At 41.4% G+C, this 21,341-nt stretch overlaps 1 protein-coding gene and 1 long non-coding RNA gene across 2 annotated transcripts in view; one reads left to right on the top strand and one right to left on the bottom strand.

Moving 5' to 3' along the window:
* The window catches only part of LOC134578777 (uncharacterized), a 495,152-nt gene that overhangs the window by 424,308 nt on the left and 49,503 nt on the right, over positions 1-21,341 (top strand). The gene's annotated exons all lie outside the window — the stretch shown is intronic.
* SLC12A3 (solute carrier family 12 member 3) overlaps positions 1-21,341 on the bottom strand; it is a 68,178-nt gene that overhangs the window by 23,523 nt on the left and 23,314 nt on the right. Inside the window, exons 13-19 of the mRNA XM_063437909.1 lie at positions 16,789-16,890; positions 8,167-8,322; positions 7,884-7,983; positions 6,508-6,619; positions 5,243-5,377; positions 1,923-2,029; positions 1,337-1,419 (exon numbers count right to left, since the gene is read on the bottom strand). Of these exons, the coding sequence (XP_063293979.1) occupies positions 1,337-1,419; positions 1,923-2,029; positions 5,243-5,377; positions 6,508-6,619; positions 7,884-7,983; positions 8,167-8,322; positions 16,789-16,890 (795 nt within the window). The remainder of the gene's footprint in view (positions 1-1,336; positions 1,420-1,922; positions 2,030-5,242; positions 5,378-6,507; positions 6,620-7,883; positions 7,984-8,166; positions 8,323-16,788; positions 16,891-21,341) is intronic.

The raw sequence follows: 21,341 nt of genomic DNA, 5'->3' as shown, positions 1-21,341 counted from the left end.
CAACATCTTGTGTATGTATATGTATATGTATATATATATATATATATATATATATATATATATATATATATATATACACGCACACACACACACACATATGGGCAATGATTCTCAGTATTCCAAATCTGTTTAGCATATAAATGTATTCTATAAAGCAGGGCTGACTGGCGTTTAACTTTGCAATCTTCTAGTGTGGGCCATTTAATAATGATTGTTTTGATAAGGGACTAAAGAACCAAAATGTTGAACACTTGTAATTCATATTTCATTGAATATCATTCACATGTCGCTTCATGCATATTCGCAAATTATTCTTCACTTGCTGCTAGTGCTAGCGGCCAATGATCAAACGTTAGAAACCAGTGGTGGAGGAAGGCACTTAGCAACTGAAGCGGACGGGTGTACTGTCTATGAGCTTCGAAGTTGATTGCTATTTCCACGAAATAAGCTGATGCATTCCCTGCTTTCAGATGGGTTAGTTCAATGTCCAACACTCCCCTCCGCCTCAAAATCCACCTTTACATGGGTATGGGGCCATTTGGACATAGACCTCCAAATAATGAGTGCAGCAAGTTTTCGCTGTTTATGTAGTATTTATTTTCCATTTAGTGTGTAATTATTTGAAACAACTCCCAAACTCCCAGAGCACTTCAGTTTGAAGAAGTGTTTATAGGTTAAGAGCATATTCCCTTTGTCTTATTTTCTAAAAGTTTAAATTTCAAGAGAAATATTCACATTTATAAGCCCCTTTGGTGACATCTTCTGTATTGGCTCCAGCTTAGAGTGGAAGGGAAGACTTCTCTATGAGAAGCAGTAATTTGGCTGAGAGTTCATCATCTTGCTAGACCTGTGGCAAAAAGATATCACCACTGAAGGTGGAGGTTAAAACATTATTTCCTGGGACTGTGTGCCTTACAGACACTCCAAAGTTAGAAATAAAACGTTGGAATGTTCTTTCAAGTATCTATTATTCAGGGCCACTACCTTCTACACGTTACCTGCCTTGCAAGAGCTCGCAGCAGCTGCCAATAGATATCAGACCAGTATAGGGAGACGGCTGGCAAAAATAGGACCTTGGAGGTATAGCATTAGGTTTCAATCCCTATTCTATTCTAAGGACTTTTAAACCATGGATGAGAACCCAATGGCATATGGCATATTTTAGGTCAAAAGGTTGTAGTTGGAAATATTGTCCAATTTAGAAATGTTTCCAACTTTTTCGCCCAACGTTTGCATCTTGTTTTTTTAAAGAATAAATCCCACTGTGATAAAGAATATTAATATACATAATCTTGTGGTGAATTGCTAAGAGCTTTCTGCAGTTCAGGGCACTTACTGTGAGCCTGCATGACGCGGGACATGTTCAGACCTTCTTTCATCCTCAGGAGACATAGCCCAAAATTAAAATCAAACCCATCACTGCAAGATGAAAAGACAGTTCATTAGGTATAAATACATTCTGTGTAAAAATAAAAGAAACCATATCATAATAACAATATGTAATTATTATGGAATAAAGAATTCTACAAGGATTTTTAAATTTCGCTGGGTCAAGCTTGGCTACTTTTGCCTAAAATTAGCAATAAAAAAAAAATAATAGAAAAAATAAAAAAAGTAATAAAAAAAAAAATAACCACCAATATTATAGTGACCACCAGGGTTTATTCAATAATTGTATATTGACAAAATAAACCTCAATTAATTACTGGTGTCCATTATAATGATGTAACCGGTTATTAAAAATTGTTAACAAATCGCTCAAAACTACTAGCCCTTCTGCTTAGCACCTAAGGAGTAAAGGTCGACGAGCACTAGGTTTTGAGGCTGGATAATTTGCCCTATCAAGGCAGAACCCCTCCTTTGCACCCAGAGTACTCTTGGAGATGGAGTCAGTCAACATAGTCCAAAGTTCTCTTGCTTACTGTAGCATTGACACATAGCTCTCAATGTTCTTTGGGTGTGATGTCTGCCAGTTCTTCTTATATCCCAAAACCAGAATGTTTGGTCTCAGTTGCCCAAGACCTGATGCCTGTAATATAAAGCAAAAGAAAACAAATTAATCGTTAAAGGGTGATGGTGCTAAATTAAAGCCAGAATTAGGTAGCCTGAACCCTCTTGGTCAGAGAAAGCCACTGCTGTTAATGACATTACTCATGATACTCAGCCAGGTGTAAGGCTCCCCAAACATGCAGTGCGAGAGCTAGCAATCACGGATCTTGCTGAACTTCAACATACTGCTGAGACAGGTGGAAATTCTAGTTTGAGAAGCAGGCATGTGACCTTCCCAGCACTCCGTTAGGCAAGTAACGTATTTACTTTCATGCAGTGATGGCCAAGGTAGATGCCCAGCTTTTAAGAACTACAGCACCCATAATGCTTGGCCAGCCTTGAAGGCACACTATAGTCACCAGAACAACTACCGCTTAACCCCTTAAGGACCAAATTTCTGGAATAAAAGGGAATCATGACATGTCACATATGTCATGTGTCCTTAAGGGGTTAAAGGGACACTTTAGGCACCCAGACTACTTCAGGTCATTGAAGTGCTCTGGGTGCACTGTCCCAGGTCCCTTATCGCTGAGCAGGTAAGCAATAATTACCTGCTACGGTTAACTCCACCTTTAGTGGGGACATCCAGCGTCACCCAAAATCCAAGTGGAACCAACTGAATAATGCTTTCCTATGTGGAAATCCTAATGCGAGCGCGGTCATTGCCGCACATGCGCATTTGGTCTCCCTCCACTTTAATGCCGTGGTTCTAGGGTCTACAGCCTGTACCTGCAAGTTTTTTACTGAGTAAACAAGTACTACAAATAGTTGTGTAGGCGCTGCAAATGTTTGGAAAGAATTAGCAACTGGTTGTAAAAAAAAGGTGTAATCCCGTATCACCTAAAAACCAAGTAGCGTAGTCAATAAAAAGAAAAATTAAACCACACACACAAAGTAGGTATAATATACCAATATACCACCTATTGCAGGTATTAATAATACAGTTCCATCTGGAAACCAAATAAAGCATACATAGTGCTCTCCATAACATATAATATATAGAAATTCAAGGTATATGTGGAATGCACTCACAAAGATGGAGCCACATCAGGCTCTATGTAAAAAAACTATTTTTTTTTTTTTACTGAGTAAAGGCACTTGTTTATATTGCTGCTAAGTATCATCTCTAGTGGCAGTCATTCAGATGGCCACTAGAGGTGCGTCCTGTGTCCGTGTTGGACACTGTGCAGCAATGGCCTTCAGTGTCTCCATGCAAAATGCTGAATGCTCCCCATAAAGATGCATTGATTCAATGCATCTCTATGAGGAGACGCTGGTTGGTGAAGCGTAGTGTTCTGGCGCTCACCCAAAAAAAAAACCAATGCATCTTCACCTCTGTGTCTCGTAGCCCCCCTTTTAAATTTTACCCCCATTAGTGTTGCATATCCACTCTCTTACCCCTCTGGTCCCTTTGTGCCTTACACCCCCCTTTAGTGTGTCTCATACAACCCCTCTTATGTATTTCTTACTTCCCCGTCAGCCCCTTTCTTCCCCCCAGCCCCTTTCTCTCTCTCTTTTTCTCCCATATAGACATAGACATAGATACACGAAAGAAGAAAGGACCACAGGCACTCCAAATTGAAACCGTATGCATATTTATTAGGAATAAATGCAACGCCAAGCAACATTTCGACCAACAAAGGTCTTTTTCATAGACATAGATACAGGCAAAAATACATACATGCACAAATACACAAACATACAGACACACAACCATACAAGCACACAGACATAATTATTCAGGCACACAGTCACAAAGATATACAGACACACAGTCATAAAAGGCACACAATCAAACAAACACAGTCATACAATTTACACATACAGGTACATTGTCCTACAAACACAGACATACATTCATACAGATACAGACACAGACATAAAGAAACATAGAGATTGGCATATAGAGAAATACATACACAGTGATACAGAGACATACATACGCAGACAGTCATAAAGAGACATACAGACAAGGCATACAGAGACATACATACACAGACAAACAAAGAACCCTGCACACTGATACCGTGTAAATGCTCCGGCCATCCACAGTGATAGATGCTCCGTGTCAGGCAGACATCGCTGGATCCACCGGTAAAGTCTTCAAAAGGAATAAACGCAGGCAATACTCCAATAGTAAGGATGGTATATTTATTGATAGGTGAACCACCCCGTAGAAAGTGTGACGTTTCAGCTCAGCGGAGCCTTAATCATGCAATAATGCTCTGCTGAGCCAAAATGTTGCACTTTCTTTGGGGTGGTTCACCTATCAATAAATATACCATTATTACTATTAGAGTGTTGCCTGCGTTTATTCCTTTTGAATAAATACACAGATTGTCATACAGAGACATACAGACTGTATGACGGTCTGTGTATGTACACAGGATGGCTAAAAGATAGATCCCCATCTGTCGTGCAACTTCAACAATGCTTTGAAAGCTGGGGCTCTACCGATTCCCCATGCTTGCAGGATTGTATTTAGCACGTTGCAGTATTTGTGTGTTTGACTGTAAGCATGTGTTTGTATAGAGTATGTTTGTGTGAATGTAGGGGTGAGTTTGTATGTAGTGTTTGCGTTTGAATGCAAGCATGCATTTACGTGTAGTGTTGTGTTTTTGAATGCAGGTGTGTGTTTATATATAATTTTGGTGTCTGATACAGACGTGTGTTTGTATGTAGTGTTGATATTTGAATGCAGGGGTGTGTTTGTATGTAGTGTTGAAGTTTGCATGCAGGTGGTTATTTGTGTGTAGTGTTGGTGTTTGAATGTTGAGATGTATGCACATATACACATACACTGCCACACACGCACACACTGTGATACACATACACGAAGATACACACACTGACACATATGCAGATACACATATACACAAACTGATACACATTCAGATAGACAGACACACATATACAGATACACACAAACACTGACAGACATACAGATAAACACACACTGACATACAGACACACTGACAGACATACAGATACACACATACACAATGATAGACATACAGATACACAGACAGACATACACAGACAGACATACACAGCCTTATGAATGCGCCGGCCCTGAGTGCACTGTCATCTTAGATATGCATCTCAAAATGAATGTATCCCTAAGATCACAGATTCACCTGAATAAACATTTTTATTCTGATTTACCTGAATTAGAATTTTAATTTTGACGTACCTGAATTAGCATTTGAACTCCACTCCGCAGGTCATCAGCAATTAGACCTGTGTAAAATGCCCTAATTTTTCTTTTGTTCAACCATCGGATATGACCGCTCGGATTAAGCTCTTGCAGTTTCTGTTTCCGTGGGCCCTGATTGATCAATGTACACTTTAGTTTTAGGAATTGAAATACAAATTATGTTAACAGACTTTTACTCATTTGACTTTTATCGTTAAATTTAGTAATAAGAATCCTAATTTGAACCACCTTTGTCTCCGTTTCATTTTTCAGTATTAGACAAAATCAAGTGCACTAAACCTTGTGTAGGTTACTTTGATGTATTAATTGAATTTTCAGTTTGCTCCTAAATATTGAAGTAAATAAAGTGTTAGGAAGAGTAGATGTCAGCTGGCTTTTTATGCATAGTGAAATTATGGTGTACAATTTTATCACGGTATGCCTCAAATCAGGAAGCCTGTAGTGTCACTGAATGACCTCTTGTCCTGTTAATGTAACAGATCACCAGCAGGCACTTTATACTAAATGTATCTAAAGAGCAAATACAATGTTATCACACCCTCTTGAATATTCCCCCTTTTTTTTATGTAATTAGCCTGTATATCCCTCTTTATGTTCTTTCACCCTTCCCATCGCCCTATTTATTTTTTGTTTGCCAAACCTCACGTTTAATGTATCAATGATTTATAAAAAGAGGCATTTATATCACACTTATATTAATTATATTACTTCTATTATTTATATCACAATATAATACTTGAATTTGCAGCCAATGACATTGCACATTGTTCATTATTCCCATACCCTTGTTGTAATAACCTCCGTAAATCTCCCTCATTTGTAATATTGATGGCACGTTTCTTATTTTTCTCAACATACATCATTTTCAAAGTTTGTATATTGCATCTGATTTTCAGAGCCTAACTTTTCTGAATCCCCTGGCAGAGAAGAAACATCATGACCTGATATTATTACTTTTATTATTTTTTATTTTATTACTTTTCAGTTGTGTTCATAGTGCAAAGGGATCAAAAGACACAAAGCTAGACTACAAAATTCTCATCTAGTCTTTAAACAAAAAGTAATTGAGCATCAGTCAGCAAAAGCATTGTAGCTTTAGAAACATATTTATGTTCTATCAATCCTTGTAAAGTTATAAAGTTAATGATCCCACGTTATGTACAAGTTCTGCTATATATACCTTTTTACCCCCAACGTTTTTTGATCATTGAATTGCATATTCATTTCTTACACATACTCACAATAATTACGTTTCCACAGATCATCAGGCTCTGGTTTTTGGTAAAAGTCCCCACAAAATCGACGAGAGCTGGCCGGAAGTTCGGAGGTCCTGTCAGAACCAGACACTGAGGCCTAGGAGGTGATGAAGCATTGGTGAAAATTAAAAGCAGAAAGAAGTCTGCAGACATTAGTAACGTGTAGAAAAAAAACATTGAGCAACCTTGGATAGACCGCCATCGCCTCTCACTTCCTATTATACTGACTGGTATGTTCATAGCATAAAGGGTCCATCACAGCCAATGTTATTTTCCTGGCATGCAACCCATAGCTCCTATTCTGCATTCAGGACAGAAATACTTCAGACGGATACCCACCTATATTTTATTCATATAATTTCTTGTGTGTTTTAATATGTGCACATATATTTGTATGTATATTAATACGTTTTACATTCATTTTAGATCTTATTTCAATAAATATTTCAATTTATTAGCCATTTTGTCTTGTTGAGCACTTCTTTCTTTTGGTGTGTGCAGATGGGGAAGATGAGGTACATGGTGTACTTTGGGTACGGTGTGCTAGCATTGGAAAGTACAGCATGCAATGTTGTAATTTGGTAGCAGTGTCAGTTACTGGTACTGTAAGTGGGCAGTTGAGTGTGGTTGACATGGCATTGAGGAGATCTGGGACAATAAAGTGTGTACTGATGATGTATTGTGGGCTGACAGTGAAGTCGGAGACCTTTCATGACTTGTATTATTAAAGGCTGGTTGTGGAGCCTCAAGGATTGCTAGCATTGGTTATTTGGTGGGCAGGTACTGGGGTGTAGGAAATGCAATGACTGGTGCAACCACTGAGTATGTTGGTTTATAAGGGTATAATTATATACAATAGAATTTAACGAGGCAATACTAAGAGCAGAGGAACAATGAGCAGAAAAATGACGCTATGGAAGTGAGGAAATGTAAGATCAGCAAAGGGGCAGAAGGAGTGTGTGGATAAAAATAAATGAGATGATGTGTAGATGGACAAATCATGGAACATGTGCATTTATAGGATGGGCTAATGTGTTTTGGAAACGAGCAGAAGAATGTATGAGAGACAATAAAAGAGTTTGAAGAGAGCGTTTCACACGAGCAGTGTAATTACAGTGAAGCATGATGAGAAGTATGTGGAATAGAATGGAATGCGGAGTGTGTAATCAAACACGACGGAAAGGAGTTTGGTGGACATTATGAGACTTCATGAGATATGGAGGAACTGGTGAAATATATTGGTATAGTGTGAGGTGTTGACCTAGAGAGTGGTGGGTGAGGTTAAGCAAGACAGGATTCATGGAGAAGAAGGGATATTGAGTTGTTTGGTTTTGCGATTCTGGCAAACCCGCTCACTTCACCTGAAGTTTTTAATGTGCTCTTCCACTTGGTTGAGCCCCACGCAGTAAGAAAGAGCCATGTTATATGATCCTGCCTGGACAGACGAGCCCCAGTTTGCTTCTACAAAGAAATGTAGAAATATGTTAAGGCATGTATTTATAGATAAGTTATGGGGACATAGACTAGAACTAATATATTTACACCAGACAGCAATCAGAATAGCTTAGAACTCATGTGTATAAGCAGGACAGCAATCAAGGTAAATTATAATTCTTGTGAACAAGTAGAGGACACAGGACGTACCTGGCTTTTTGTACAGCACATATCCAAGCAGAAAAATTACAATACCAATGGCAATCAGGGCTGACTCCCAGGCAAGGAGGAACATGATGATGACAGACACTACTGATCCAAAAAGTGATGACCATTTACTGTAGTATTTAAATGAAGGTCTCCATCCTAAGGGGACAAGGAACATTATTAAAACAGCCATACCATTTAACAAATCTTGTGGTATCTTTACTCTCATTGAACCATCCCATACTTCTCAACTGTCCCATTTTGGGTTAGACAAACCAGAATTCTGGGTCCCCATAAAGCGCAGCACGAGAGCATCATTAAGTGCTTGCCCGACAATTCGTACACACAGGGAATTTAGTTCATGTGGGAGCACATCGGCTGTCGTGAGTGGAGATTGGCAGAACAGCAGCCAGTCAGTCTGGTCTGGATTCATACTGGGCTCAACAACCCCACTTTTTGGGTTCTGGCGCTAACGGCATCACTGGCACACAGTTAATTTTACTTCTGCCAAAACAATCAGTTTTTTTTTTATCTGAGGTATTTTGGCGAACAAAATATGATTATTATCATCAGGTAGAAATTCAAAGTGTCTTACAACATTTTCAGTTTACAACATGGTGACTGATTATGGTGACTGAGTCAATATGATGGGATCAGAGTCATTCATCTTCCCTTCAGTGATGACCATGATCAGATGTGTTTACAACATTTTCAGTTTTCTTATTTTGTCCTGAAATTTAAGATTATGCCAACTTTAGTGTACCTATAATCTTCATTTTAATAATGAAAGGAAGTGAGTATTTTCCTTATCTTCCTGTATGGACTAAAATGTATGAAACAAGTAACCAATCGGGAACAAGGAAAATTTATATAAGGATAAGATAAATTAAGCACCTCCTCTTTCTTGCTGTTAAAAGAGGGATAACGAATAAGGCAATATAACAGATAAATGTCAAAAGTCTGGAAATCCAATTTAGAACCAAGGTAATCAGGCGAAGGTATTGTAGATCAAGGACCAAAAAGAATGTCCACTGACTCAAACTGAAAGGGAAAGAAAACGTGAAAGAACACTGAAATTGTGCAATGTCATGATAGTAACAACACATGAACAGGGCATGGCATATCCATTCAATATGTCAACTAAATTCAATATATATTAACTAAAACAGAATAAGTTACCAAAAGCGCAAACAAGTTAATACATACATCATGAAACAAATGTGTATAAATCCAAGAATAGCCAAAATAAGAGTGGGCATGGGAGGAAAAATACATGCCTCCAGTCATTAATAAAATTAAGATTGTAAGTACAATAAAGCTAGCATAATCTTCAATTTTATTACATGACAGGATACTCATATTTTGCCATTTTACATTATGACAAAAGAGAAAAAGAAGCGTGAGATGAAGGGCAGAAAAAAAGGTCAGAAAGGCATCCTCCTGCGACCAATCAACCATGGCATGTTGGAGAGACACACACTGGACGAAAATGCTGAAGACATGGCCATACCAAAAACTGATAGTGCCCCGAATGTTTAATACCCGAGCAAACAAAGCCAAACATAAAAGAAGTGTGAACTTTGCCAACAACTGACAAAGAAAGATCTTCATTATCGGGCCAATCCTGTAAAAAACACAAAACAAGAGCTACATCCCATAAGAGAGAATTTAGAACCAGGAGGGCATTGAAGATGGATAACCCGCATAAGGTGGCAAATGAAAGGGCCCTGACCAATGAACAGAAACATAAGCTGTGGAGATAGCCAAGTACATAATGTTAATAGCACAGTATGAACGACTCGGGAAAAAAAAAAAAAAAAAAAGAGATGAAAGAAAATTCTAAATAATATAGGCAGGGGTATTAAAAGTATTGCAGTCCCTTTCCAGATTCCAGCGATACCAGGACACCCATGCAGATAGGTAACATCTCCTAGTTCATTGAGCCCACAAGTCCCATAACAGTTCTTCTGGCTGTTGCGACAGCTCCTCAGAAAGCATGCAGGCAACTAGGAGTAGATGGTCCTCCACAACTAATGGATGAAAAGATCTATGAAAGGAAAGCAGGTGCATATATGACAGTTCCAGTAGATATGGGAACCACTGCTGGCTCTGTCAGAATGGGGTGATCAACAGACGCGATACTCACTGTTCATGCAGTTGAAAAATCACCCTCACTTGCACTGCAAATGAGGGAAATGTATATGATCCTAGTGGAGGCCATGTTCGAAGGAACGCAGCCACAATCTTGCAATCCAGATCTGGAAGCCAACTTTAAAATTTCTACACCTGGAAGATCTATTGAGAAAGACCTCTGGAGATCAGAGAGCCGGACGAAGATCTGAACATTGAGCTTCCCGTCGCTGGAATCTCTCCAATGTCGGGGGAATCAAGCCGAGGTAAAGTTTGTCTCTCTTGGTATTGCACGCATAGCGCTATGTTGCAGAAAAGATAAAACACATAGATGTCCTTAGGAATGTCTTAAAGAAGGCAGTATTAAGCTCTATCTAGTCGGTTATTCTACCACACTACTGAGATATCCATCCGGAGCAGAATACAACAATTCAAACAGTCTCTCGCGAAACTGAGGATGGCAAATGAAGCCGCTAGAAGCTCTACACAGTTGATATGAAGTGTAGATACGGCTGTGAACCATACACTCCTAGTGAAGAATTCTGTGCTGGTTGTGTCCCACTCACAGAGACTGGTGTCGAACTCTAGAAGAAAGTCCAGACTCGATCTGAAGAGGGCCTGGCTATTCCAGGCCTGTGTGTGCAACAGCCACCCTTGAAACTCGTGCTGCATCTCCTCCATCAGCAGGATAACTTGTGCGCACAATTGAGATTGCTGTAGGAATCTGGCTTTCAACCAGTGCATCTCCCTCTAATGGAGTGGCCCGAGTAAAATGGCACAGAGGTATAAGCTCTCAATGAATTTCCCTGTAAATCAAGGCCACTTTTGAGGATGGGAGCCGGAGCATGCACAAAGCAGAGTCAATCTCGAAACCTAGAAATAGAAACTTCTGAGTTGGCACCAGTGTGGACTTGGGACAATTCACAACAAAACCAAGAGATTCAAAAAAAATTACCATGAAGAGAGTTCATCGTTGTAACCTTGATGCTTCAGAGCAGAAAATCAAAATATAGTCCAAACAATACAACGGAAGCCATAACTTGGATTACGGCACATCTGCCTTGAGGAATTTGGTAACACACCATGGCAGAGCCTGAAAGGAAGGTAGGTTAACTGCCAGGAAAGAACACGCCAGTGAAAACGCAAATAACGCTGACTCGTTAGATGGATGGGCACGGACAGATAGGCATCCTTGAAAATGAGAATCAGGTGCGTAAACCAGAGAAAATCCCAGAATAAGTGAATACCTTCCATTTTGAAGTGATGGTATGCCACTTAAGTGTTGATATCCCACAGATTAATTACTGGACGGAAATCTTTTTTGTTACTGGGAAAATATTGCTGAAGAATCCTACACAATCGTGTGTGGGTTGAATGTCACCTTTCTCCTGAGGTCCTGAATCTCTACGTCGATGAGATGAGCATCGTCCCTTGACCAACGAATGGGTCAAGGTGGGGGCCTCTGTACCGGGGTATGCGTAATCTCCATCTTGTACCCACAGACAGTGTGTAGGATCCAGGTGTACGACAACAGTTCTTCCCACTTCTGGAAAAATCATCCAGCCTATCCAACAGGGACATCTTTTTTTTTTTTTATTCTTTTTTTTTGTTGTGCAAGCTTAACATCCAGCTTATATAGCCATGGTAGCCAGAACAAGCCCAATGGCAACATAACACAATAACAATATGACCGTTATAATAACCGCACATTTTATATGGTAATAGTCAAGCGTGATATAGAAACAGAACGTTAACTTATTAGAAGTGTATTTTCCGCATGGCCAGTGGAGTCTTCAGTGGTATAGGAACCATTGATTTAGGGTAGGCATTCAAAGAAAAGGGGGCCTGAGATATGGAGGCAAGTCGTGGGAGCTGAGTCCCCTTAAAGATGAGGTTGGTGTGCCTGTGCTGTAGAGATATAGGGAAATTGCATTGATTGGCCATGTGTAGTCTTGCTATGCATTTTATGTAGTAGGGACCAATACATGGCCTAGACTGTCGTAGGCTACAAAGATGTACAGAGGGTACTGACATGGTGTCTAGTGTTTCTTACTTACAGCTCCTCGATAATATACTAATTATGATATGAGCCGATTGAAGCTGGGGGGGGGGAGCAGTTGGTAAAATGGAGCCAGCGGTTTCCGGGTTATTACCGGTGTCTGTGGTGGGTGACCTTGGGGGTTCCCCGCCGTGTGTATGCGTGGGAGGCTTGGGATGGGTAGCATTTGAGGTCTGTGTGGTTTAGAGGCGAACTGGAGGGTAAAACCCCACATATAGATTTAGTGCTAAAGAAAGTAAAACATACATAAATTAACAAGAGTCAGTGGATCAGGTAGTGTTCATCTCGGATGCGCCCCTGGTAGCTGGGGCAAACGGGACGACTCTGGCTGGGTCCCGAGCCGTAGTGGTCGAGGGGGTTGTGAGGCCCATTGTCGCCAAGACAGTGTCCATCTCTGCTACATCAGTAACTTTAAGGTCGGTGAGTTGATGCAGTATTATGAGCACGTGTGATGGTCCCCAGCGGTACGCCACCCCTCTGGCGGCCAGCGTCGCTGTCAGCGGTCGGAGGGATTTTCGCCATTGCAGGGTAATGCGTGATAGATCTGAGAAAAACGTTAAGTTCATGTCTTCGAACCTATATGGGTTCTTTCCCTTGGTGGCATTCATGAATGCTGTTTTATCTTGCCCATTTTGAAATTTGACCAGGAGGTCGCCCGTTGCTGAACCTGTGAGTTGTGGTGGTTTGGGTAGGCGCAACATGCCGTCCAGCTGTATCCCTTTAGCTTGCCTAGGGGGCAGCAGGGCTGCTAAGAGCCTTCGGAGGAGATGGGGCAGTTCAGCAGGGCTCACAGTGTCAGAGAGGCCTCTCATTTTCACGTGTTTCCATCTCCGTTTGTCCTCCATGGCTGCTAGTTGGTGGGTGAGTGTGGTGTGGGCCGAGGTAAGTTCTCTAACCTGTGTCTGGAGCTCATTCACTTGCACTGCATGCGCTTGAGTGATCTGCTCCACGGTTGTGAGGCGTGCCGTGAACCCCTTGACATCCTCCCTGACTTGGGAGATCTCCGCGGACAGTGTCTGGCGCAGGTCTGAGAGGAGAGAGGTGAGTATCTCCGTGGTGACCGGGAGACCCGTTGTTGTCTGTGTCGGCTTGGTAGGCCCAGCAGGCCCACGATATCCCAGTGTCTCAGGGTTATGTGGGAGGAGGTCATCCGAGCTGTAATCCTCTATGTCGGCCATGTTAGGCCCCACCGCACCATGCGGTCTCCTCAGTAGATCGCCAATATCTACGGATTGCCGCGGCCGATCCAGGCGCAGTTTTTTGGTTTTCTTCCCCATCAGTGTTGGGGTGTTTCTGGGCTTCTTGTGGCGCTTTCAGTTGCCGTTTTGCGCAGAATTTGAGCTGTTTAGGGCGTCGGAGAGCCATGAGTGTGCGACTGATCGGGTCGAGAGCTGGCTCCGCCCCCTCCCCCAGGTACATCTTAACAGCACTACAGGCCCTCGGGAAAAACAATGCACTGAGTCCACGCCTACACTACCACTCACAGGAATAATAAATTATCGATAAAAATAAGCTTATATTGATTGGTACCTCACACAAATGCCATACATACTGCTGAACATACACACACACAGACTTCTAGATACACACATGCAGACTGGTGAATACATACACAGAGACTGCTAAATACACACACACACACACACACACAGGCTGCCAAATACGCACATACACAGACTGCCAAATACGCACATACACAGACTGCCAAATACGCACATACACAGACTGCCAAATACGCACATACACATCTCCCCACCGACCTCAGACGGCAGAGAGAATGGCTTTGCATTGGCTGGCAGGGTAGATGAAAGGATCTCCCCTGTTGGCCTTGGCACATGGGCATTGTTGTGTGGATCCTGGGAAACTGCCAGCGTGCCTATGCATAATGACAGCCCTGCTGCCCAAAAACAAACCTTGTATGAGTCAATTTGAAGACTTTTTTGAGTGAAGTATGTGCTCTGTTCAGCAGCATGAAGAAGTTAGCATGTTTATGGAGTTCTTTCAAGGAAAGCTTACCCAATAATAATGCAGGTCAAAGGACCAGTTGAGTCCAAAGGTTTGTCTTGCACTGCCCGAAGACCTCTCTCTCTCTCTCTCCTTATCACATTCAAAGTGAGCCATAAAGGTCAGCACAGCAGAGTCAAATCAGGGGGTTTGGATAATCTTATCCAGCAGAACCGGACTCGGAATGTATCTTCCTCAAATCTTCCTCGAATGGCTTCCTCAGCCACATGTGCCTACATTTTGGCAGATGATTTGGCAGTACCCATTCAGCGGATCTGGGATGCTTAATGTTTTGTGGATTGAACATTTTGTTCCCGGCATTGTCCATGAAGACTTCCGCATCTCGTGGAAAGGCCACTTGACTCCCTTGTGAATCACCCAGGATAGTCTCTTGTATGAAGGAAGACTCCGTCTGATGATCACCCAGCCAGATATCACCACCTGATGTGGAGTGTTTGGCCTGCTATTCGTCTACTACTGAGAGAGAAAGTGGGAATTTGGCACAGGGGAGCTCATGTCTCTGGTTCCCAGCATCTGGGGTGCTTTACAGGAGTTTAGCCTTTGGCCTTCTTGAACATTCGCTCTCTCCATTCCAGTAGTGTTTTGCCAAGCAGGAAGGACCTTTAAGGGAGAAATCTGAATCACCAGAGTCACGCGAGTAGTGGGGGCATGTCCTAGTTGCGGCAATGCGACTTGACAGGATAAGGCAATTGGGAGAATACATTCAAGGGGGCCTTTTCCACTGCAGCTGTGACAGCAGCATTAATCCATGATTAATCAAAGTCGGAAGGACTGTAACTGGGAATATTCCACAATGGAGGCTTAATAGCTCAACTAGTAATCAGGTAAGGGACTCACCCAGGCCAGAGAATGACCAGCAGTCTCACAGGGCCACAATAAAAATATATACAAATTAGTGAAAGGACGTTTCACTCCTGACAGGATATTGCAACCTGCAATATGTAATGGGCAGAATTGGTGGCATTCAGGCAGGGGCTCAGCACCCTGTGTATTAATACAGACAATGTACTAAGGAGTGGGCCAGTAACAATGGAGGTCAGAAAGCAGGTGCAGACAGGCAAGAGGGGCTCACCCTCACAGTAATGGGGCTTTAAATGGCAGCAGCCAGAAGCAGGGTTATAACACACAGTGAGAGAAAGGGCTCACCTCTCTTGCAGCAGTAAACCTCAGTATGTGCCTCACAAATGCGATAATGTGCGCCAATAAAAAAGTGGAGCTCAACCACAGTAGTAAGTCATGGCTCCTGCAGGGATTAGACACTCCTTTGCATGTCAAACGGCTTCCCGAACAGGAGAAAACTGCCGCATGGGTGCAGGCAAGGCGGCTGCCAAGGTGCCGAACAGCTGCGGGGATATGTGTAGCAGCTGTTGAGGCAGGGAATAACTGGGACAGAGTCCCGTGAAAAGAGGGACTAGCCACAGCTAATGGCCTGAAGGCCCCAGAGAGAAAAAAAAAGGGGGGGACCCCGCAGGGCGCAGGCATGCTCTCCAAGCAGGGGAAAGTGGATGAAGAAACTTGTTGCTGACCAAGTGTGAAGTCCCCCAAATGAGAAGACATTCAAACAAAGATGGCAAAAAGTGTGAAGTACGAAAAAAATACAAGGATACACAAGTATAAAACCATAAACAAAAACCGTACAATAAACAAGTGTAAATATACAGAGAAAGTCACTGTATGAGGAGTAGCAATACTCTAAACTGTGTTCCACTTGGAGAAGCAAACATATACATGTTCCTGGTTTCTGATTGGTTGCTTGTTTCATGTATTTTCTTTGCTGTTGTTTGGAGTCAATAAAGGGAGAGCAAAATATAAGCCTTGTGTCATGTAATAAAATGTTTAAATTAGATGTGGCTGTGCAAAAGTCTAGTAAAGGGTTACTTAAAGCATTATGACCACTCCAGACCCATTCATTAGAAACGTTTTGCCCTCCTACCTAGGTCTCACTGGGTGCTGTGGGTCTGATGATGCCGGCTGAGCTGCAAAAGTCTGATACTGATCCTGTTGCGTATTCATTAGCTGAATGTGTCAGCAGAGCGCTTAGCAAATTAATTACTTCCTGTGCCTAGAATATGCACAGAATTGACATTAGCCAGCCCAGAAATCCTCTGGCTAATTACGTACTAATGACGCAACATTTAATATCTCAAGCACGATGACCACTTTTAAAAACACAAAAGGGGTCATGATGCTTGGAGTAACCCATCAAATACTATCAGTGTAACTCAAGCTGTGAACTACCAGTAATTCAAAGCAAACATCAAGTATTGTTGCCAATTTCACAGGTCATCATGGTTATTAGGAAAGACATGATTGCCTCTTTTAATAAACATAGAGGAGGTCTCAAACAGTGCATACTCTTCTCTTGGTGGAATGAGTAGATGTGACCATGCAAGTACTGATCTGGGAATTACCTGGGGAGTTGGTGATCGATGCATGAAAACAGCTGAAGTTAATCAGGGCGTAGGAACACAGGAAGAAGTTTGAAATGATCGGGGCGATAGTATTGAGCTCGCCTGTTGAAAAAAGAAGCAATGTGTTATCTCATGAATTTGAAACTCTGTAACGTGACCAAAAATGAAATGAAAAACGTTACATTAATTGTACTTACAAAGAGTCATGTTTTAACAGAATACGATCACGAGCACCATCTCAAACTAAAACATTCAACACTTTTTTTTTTTAATTCTTTTTTTTTCATTTTGTGGGTGCACAGAGATAACAACGAATATATGCACTGATGAGGTAATGACAAGTCATCATATGTGCCCTGGCTAGACACGGTAGTGAGAGCAAATGATGTGCCCTTTATTATCTGGTGGCTTCCTTGGTGGCATTCGGAAGGCAGCTTGCTGGTGTAGGGCAGTGCGACTAAGACTTGCTGCAGGCGGGGGGAAACATATGTGGCGATATTCCACTAGGCCCATAGCCACTGTCCTTTAGGTGACTGCTTGAGGGAACTTATACATGGGGGTTCGCCTATGTGTTGTCTTGCGTATGGACTATGGTTAAACAGAAAAGTAAACCGTAAATTAAACCGGAACCGAATCAAGCCTCACAGCATGCATACAGTGTGCAGGATCTGGCCAAGGTCTATTCCAGAAGACAAACAGCGGGAGTTCTTGTGGTAACCGCAGCGTAGGTGTCTGCAGAAGGCCTGTGGGGCACAAATGGGGCTGTGTTACCCGTGTCCAAGGTATGCGTTCTGGCCGTTGTCACTGTTCCCCTGTTCTTGAGAGTCTTGTGGGAGACCCAGATTTTCCAAAATAGCCTCAGGCCATTCAAGATCTTGGACTGGGTAGGAGATAGCGCCCTGCAGTACCACCAGTGTGTGGGATCTCTTCCATCTGTAGGAGATGTTGCGCGCTCAGAGGAGCACCGTGAAGGGCTGCACTGTTTTTCGCCATGTGAGGGTGCTCCCTGATAAATCTGTGTAAAATGTGAGAGATTAATTCTCTAAGCTGTAGGGAGATTCCCCCCTGAGAGCGCCAATTACCGCTGTCTTGTACAATCAATATATGGGGGGAGAACTATAGCGTAGATCAGGAGATGGAATATGCTATCACCAAGAGTGTACCTCACTCACTCAGAATACAATAGAAACCAAATAAGCTAATGAAACTTACAAAAAGAATCAAAAGCTAAATGATGGGATAGCACACACAATAGAGGATATAAAGTCACAAGATACAACCTGTAGCATGTAACGTAATCTCAGGTGAATCTAAATGACAATAAAAATATACATAGTGAAGTACGAAAACAACAGGAAAAATGCATACAGGAGGTAGAGAACTTACAAGAGGTATGTGATGGTCTGCGTATATCACCCCTGTAGGGGTCTCCTTATGTAGAAAGGCAAAATCTTCTCAAGATTGAAATCATCAAAAGGATAAAGAGAAAAGCATACATAGAATAATATAGTTAAAAGAAATACAAATTTATTGCACAGATTGCACTTACATCAAAGTCACAATCAGCAGGCATATCTCCACTACTGGGTGGAACAGGTGGTAAATGACATCTATGCAGTAGAAGGAAAAACCTGACTGATGATAAATAAATGTAGAAAAAAATATATCAATAAAAAAAACAATTAAGAATAAAAGTGCATGTGGTTACTTCATCCAATGCGTTTCGTCGACTTCCTCGACTTCCTCAGGGATATAAATGAAGGTCCAAAAGATTTCTTTATATATCCTGTGTCACAGGTGTTCCTCATTCTTCAAAATTGCCGCGGTATTTAGATACTTCCGGGTTCGGATGTACGTTACTCCTCATTGGACAAATCCGAAACATGACATAGCACATCACGCTGGTATTAACTTCTGGGTTCCACCGTGGGACCCAGAACATATTACAGGAAGAAAAATACTACCCAAGATCTTAAAAAAAATAATAATAAGAATGAAAAAAAATATATAAATATAAAAAAAATATATATATATATATACATAAAAATAAACTAATAATAAAAAACAACCTAAAAAATACTATATGAAAAAGGTCTCCTGTGAATCCGTTCACATGTACAAATAGTATTTGACACCAAAACACTTTACCATTAAACATAGATCTTTCGAATTTCTACAAGAGAAAAAGAAACACATATTTTAATACAATCCATAGATATATTTATATATACATTATTATCTATAGAAAAGCAGATAACCTAAAAAACCAACTAGCACCAAGTCTCTTACCGACACAGATATATTACCAAATATAACACACATGCCAAAAAAATAGAAAAAAATCCTCACAAAACATTGGGCCATCCTAAAAAAGGACGAAATTTTAGGTAATACTTTACCGGAGAGACCGACAGTTATCTATAGAAAAGCAGATAACCTAAAAAACCAACTAGCACCAAGTCTCTTACCGACACAGATAAAAAATTCTAATAATTTTTTACTTTCCCAAAGAACCCCAGGATTCCATAAATGTGGTACTTGTTCCACATGTATCCACCAAATGAGAAAGACTGAAACTTTCAGAGGCACTTATACCAATAAAACATATACTATTAAGAAATTTACACATTGCACATCCACATATGTGATTTATTTATTGCAATGTGGATGCGGAGCACAATATATAGGAAGAACCACTAGGACCTTGCATACCAGATTTCGGGAACATTTCAACAATATCAGAACTAACAAGGTAGAACACAGTGTTCCTAAACATTGTAACACTTGCACATTGTTCAACTGGTCAACTCTTATTGTGATTGGGATTGATTCCGTCGAGAGACATTGGAGAGGGGGGAATAAAATTCATGAGTTAGCAAAGAAGGACCTATTTCATATAGTATTTTTTAGGTTGCTTTTTAGTATTAGTTTATTTTTATGCATATATTTTTTTTTATTTTTTATATTTATATATTTTTTTTCATTCTTATTATTATTTTTTTTAAGATTTTGGGTAGTATTTTTCTTCCTGTAATATGTTCTGGGTCCCCTGTGGATTGGCTCATATAATTTTAATTTGGATGTAAAGAGGTATATATCCAGGAGGACAGGGTTTTTTTATGCCCACTGCCTTCCTGGTTTTAGTTCGTTGGCTTTTTTGTATGGTTGCGTCCCACTGTGGAACGCATTCTAATGAGTGTGCACGACATGCTCTGTTTTGCGTTCTACGGTGGAACGCGGAAGTTAATACCAGCGTGATGTGCTATGTCATGTGCCATGTCATGTTTCGGATTTGTCCAATGAGGAGTAACGTACATCCGAACCCGGAAGTATCTACATACCGCGGCAATTTTGAAGAATGAGGAACACCTGTGACACAGGATATATAAAGAAATCTTTTTGGACCTTCATTTATATCCCTGAGGAAGTCGAGGAAACGCGTTGGATGAAGTAACCACATGCACTTTTATTCTTAATTGTTTTTTTCATTGATATATTTTTTCTATATTTATCTATCATCAGTCAGGTTTTTCCTTCTACTGCATAGACGTCATTTACCACCTGTTCCACCCAGTAGTGGAGATATACCTGCTGATTGTGACTTTGATGTAAGTGCAATCTGTGCAATAAATTTGTATTTCTTTTAACTATATTACTCTATGTATGCTTTTCTCTTTATCCTTTTGAGGATTTCAATCTTGAGAAGATTTTGCCTATCTACATAAGGAGACCCCTACAGGAGTGATATACGCAGACCATCACATACCTCTTGTAAGTTCTCTACCTCCTGGATGAATTTTTCCTGTTTTTTTCGTACTTCACTATGTATATTTTTATTGTACAATCAAGTCCCTTGGAGTTGTGACAGGTGACTTGATCGGTCTTGGGATCCAAAACATTCCCTCGATCACTGTTGATTTTGCCTGTTTCCACTGCAGATATGCGACCGTTTGGTTCAATAGCTTGGCTCCACCCCAACATTCAACACTTATATATTATTTTACCTTGGGTGCCTTGCCTGCTACATTTTCTTATGGAAATCCCACTGAGGCCTAACACAACTGTTGAGCGAGTGAGGCGGCTGATCACCTGCTCCGCACAATGCTGTATCATCAGATATCACTCAACCCCGGTTCCCCACCCCCCCATTTGGACCGGGGAGGTATAACTCAGTCCCCACTGGGCTAAGATTTGCTGACCGACAAGACCCGCCGAGCTGGTGGTACCACGATCCCAGACAGGCCTTGGAACCCAGGAGTGTCTTGACTCCTTTAACCACAGATTTGATATGATCTGCCTGAAATTCTGGCGCCGACCTAGCAACCGATCTCAGGTGCTCCTACCTCCTGAAGTACAAAGACCCAATTCCGGCAACCTCAATGCCTGCTTCACCTCAGAGCTGGAGGCCTACATGGAGTACAGCCCACACCCACCTGCACCTCTTGCCGCACAAATGAGCAGCACTGCTGTCCTGAAAACCTGCTCTTCTTCCGAGCTGCGTGCTCACTTGGAGGTAAACCCCCACCGTCATCCATACAACCAGGGGGAGGCTT

The sequence above is a fragment of the Pelobates fuscus genome, chromosome 12, assembly GCF_036172605.1.
Source record: "Pelobates fuscus isolate aPelFus1 chromosome 12, aPelFus1.pri, whole genome shotgun sequence".
Lineage (NCBI taxonomy): Eukaryota > Metazoa > Chordata > Amphibia > Anura > Pelobatidae > Pelobates > Pelobates fuscus.
The sequence above is the reverse complement of the archived record's forward strand: the minus strand, read 5'-3'. Positions and strand labels throughout refer to the sequence as shown.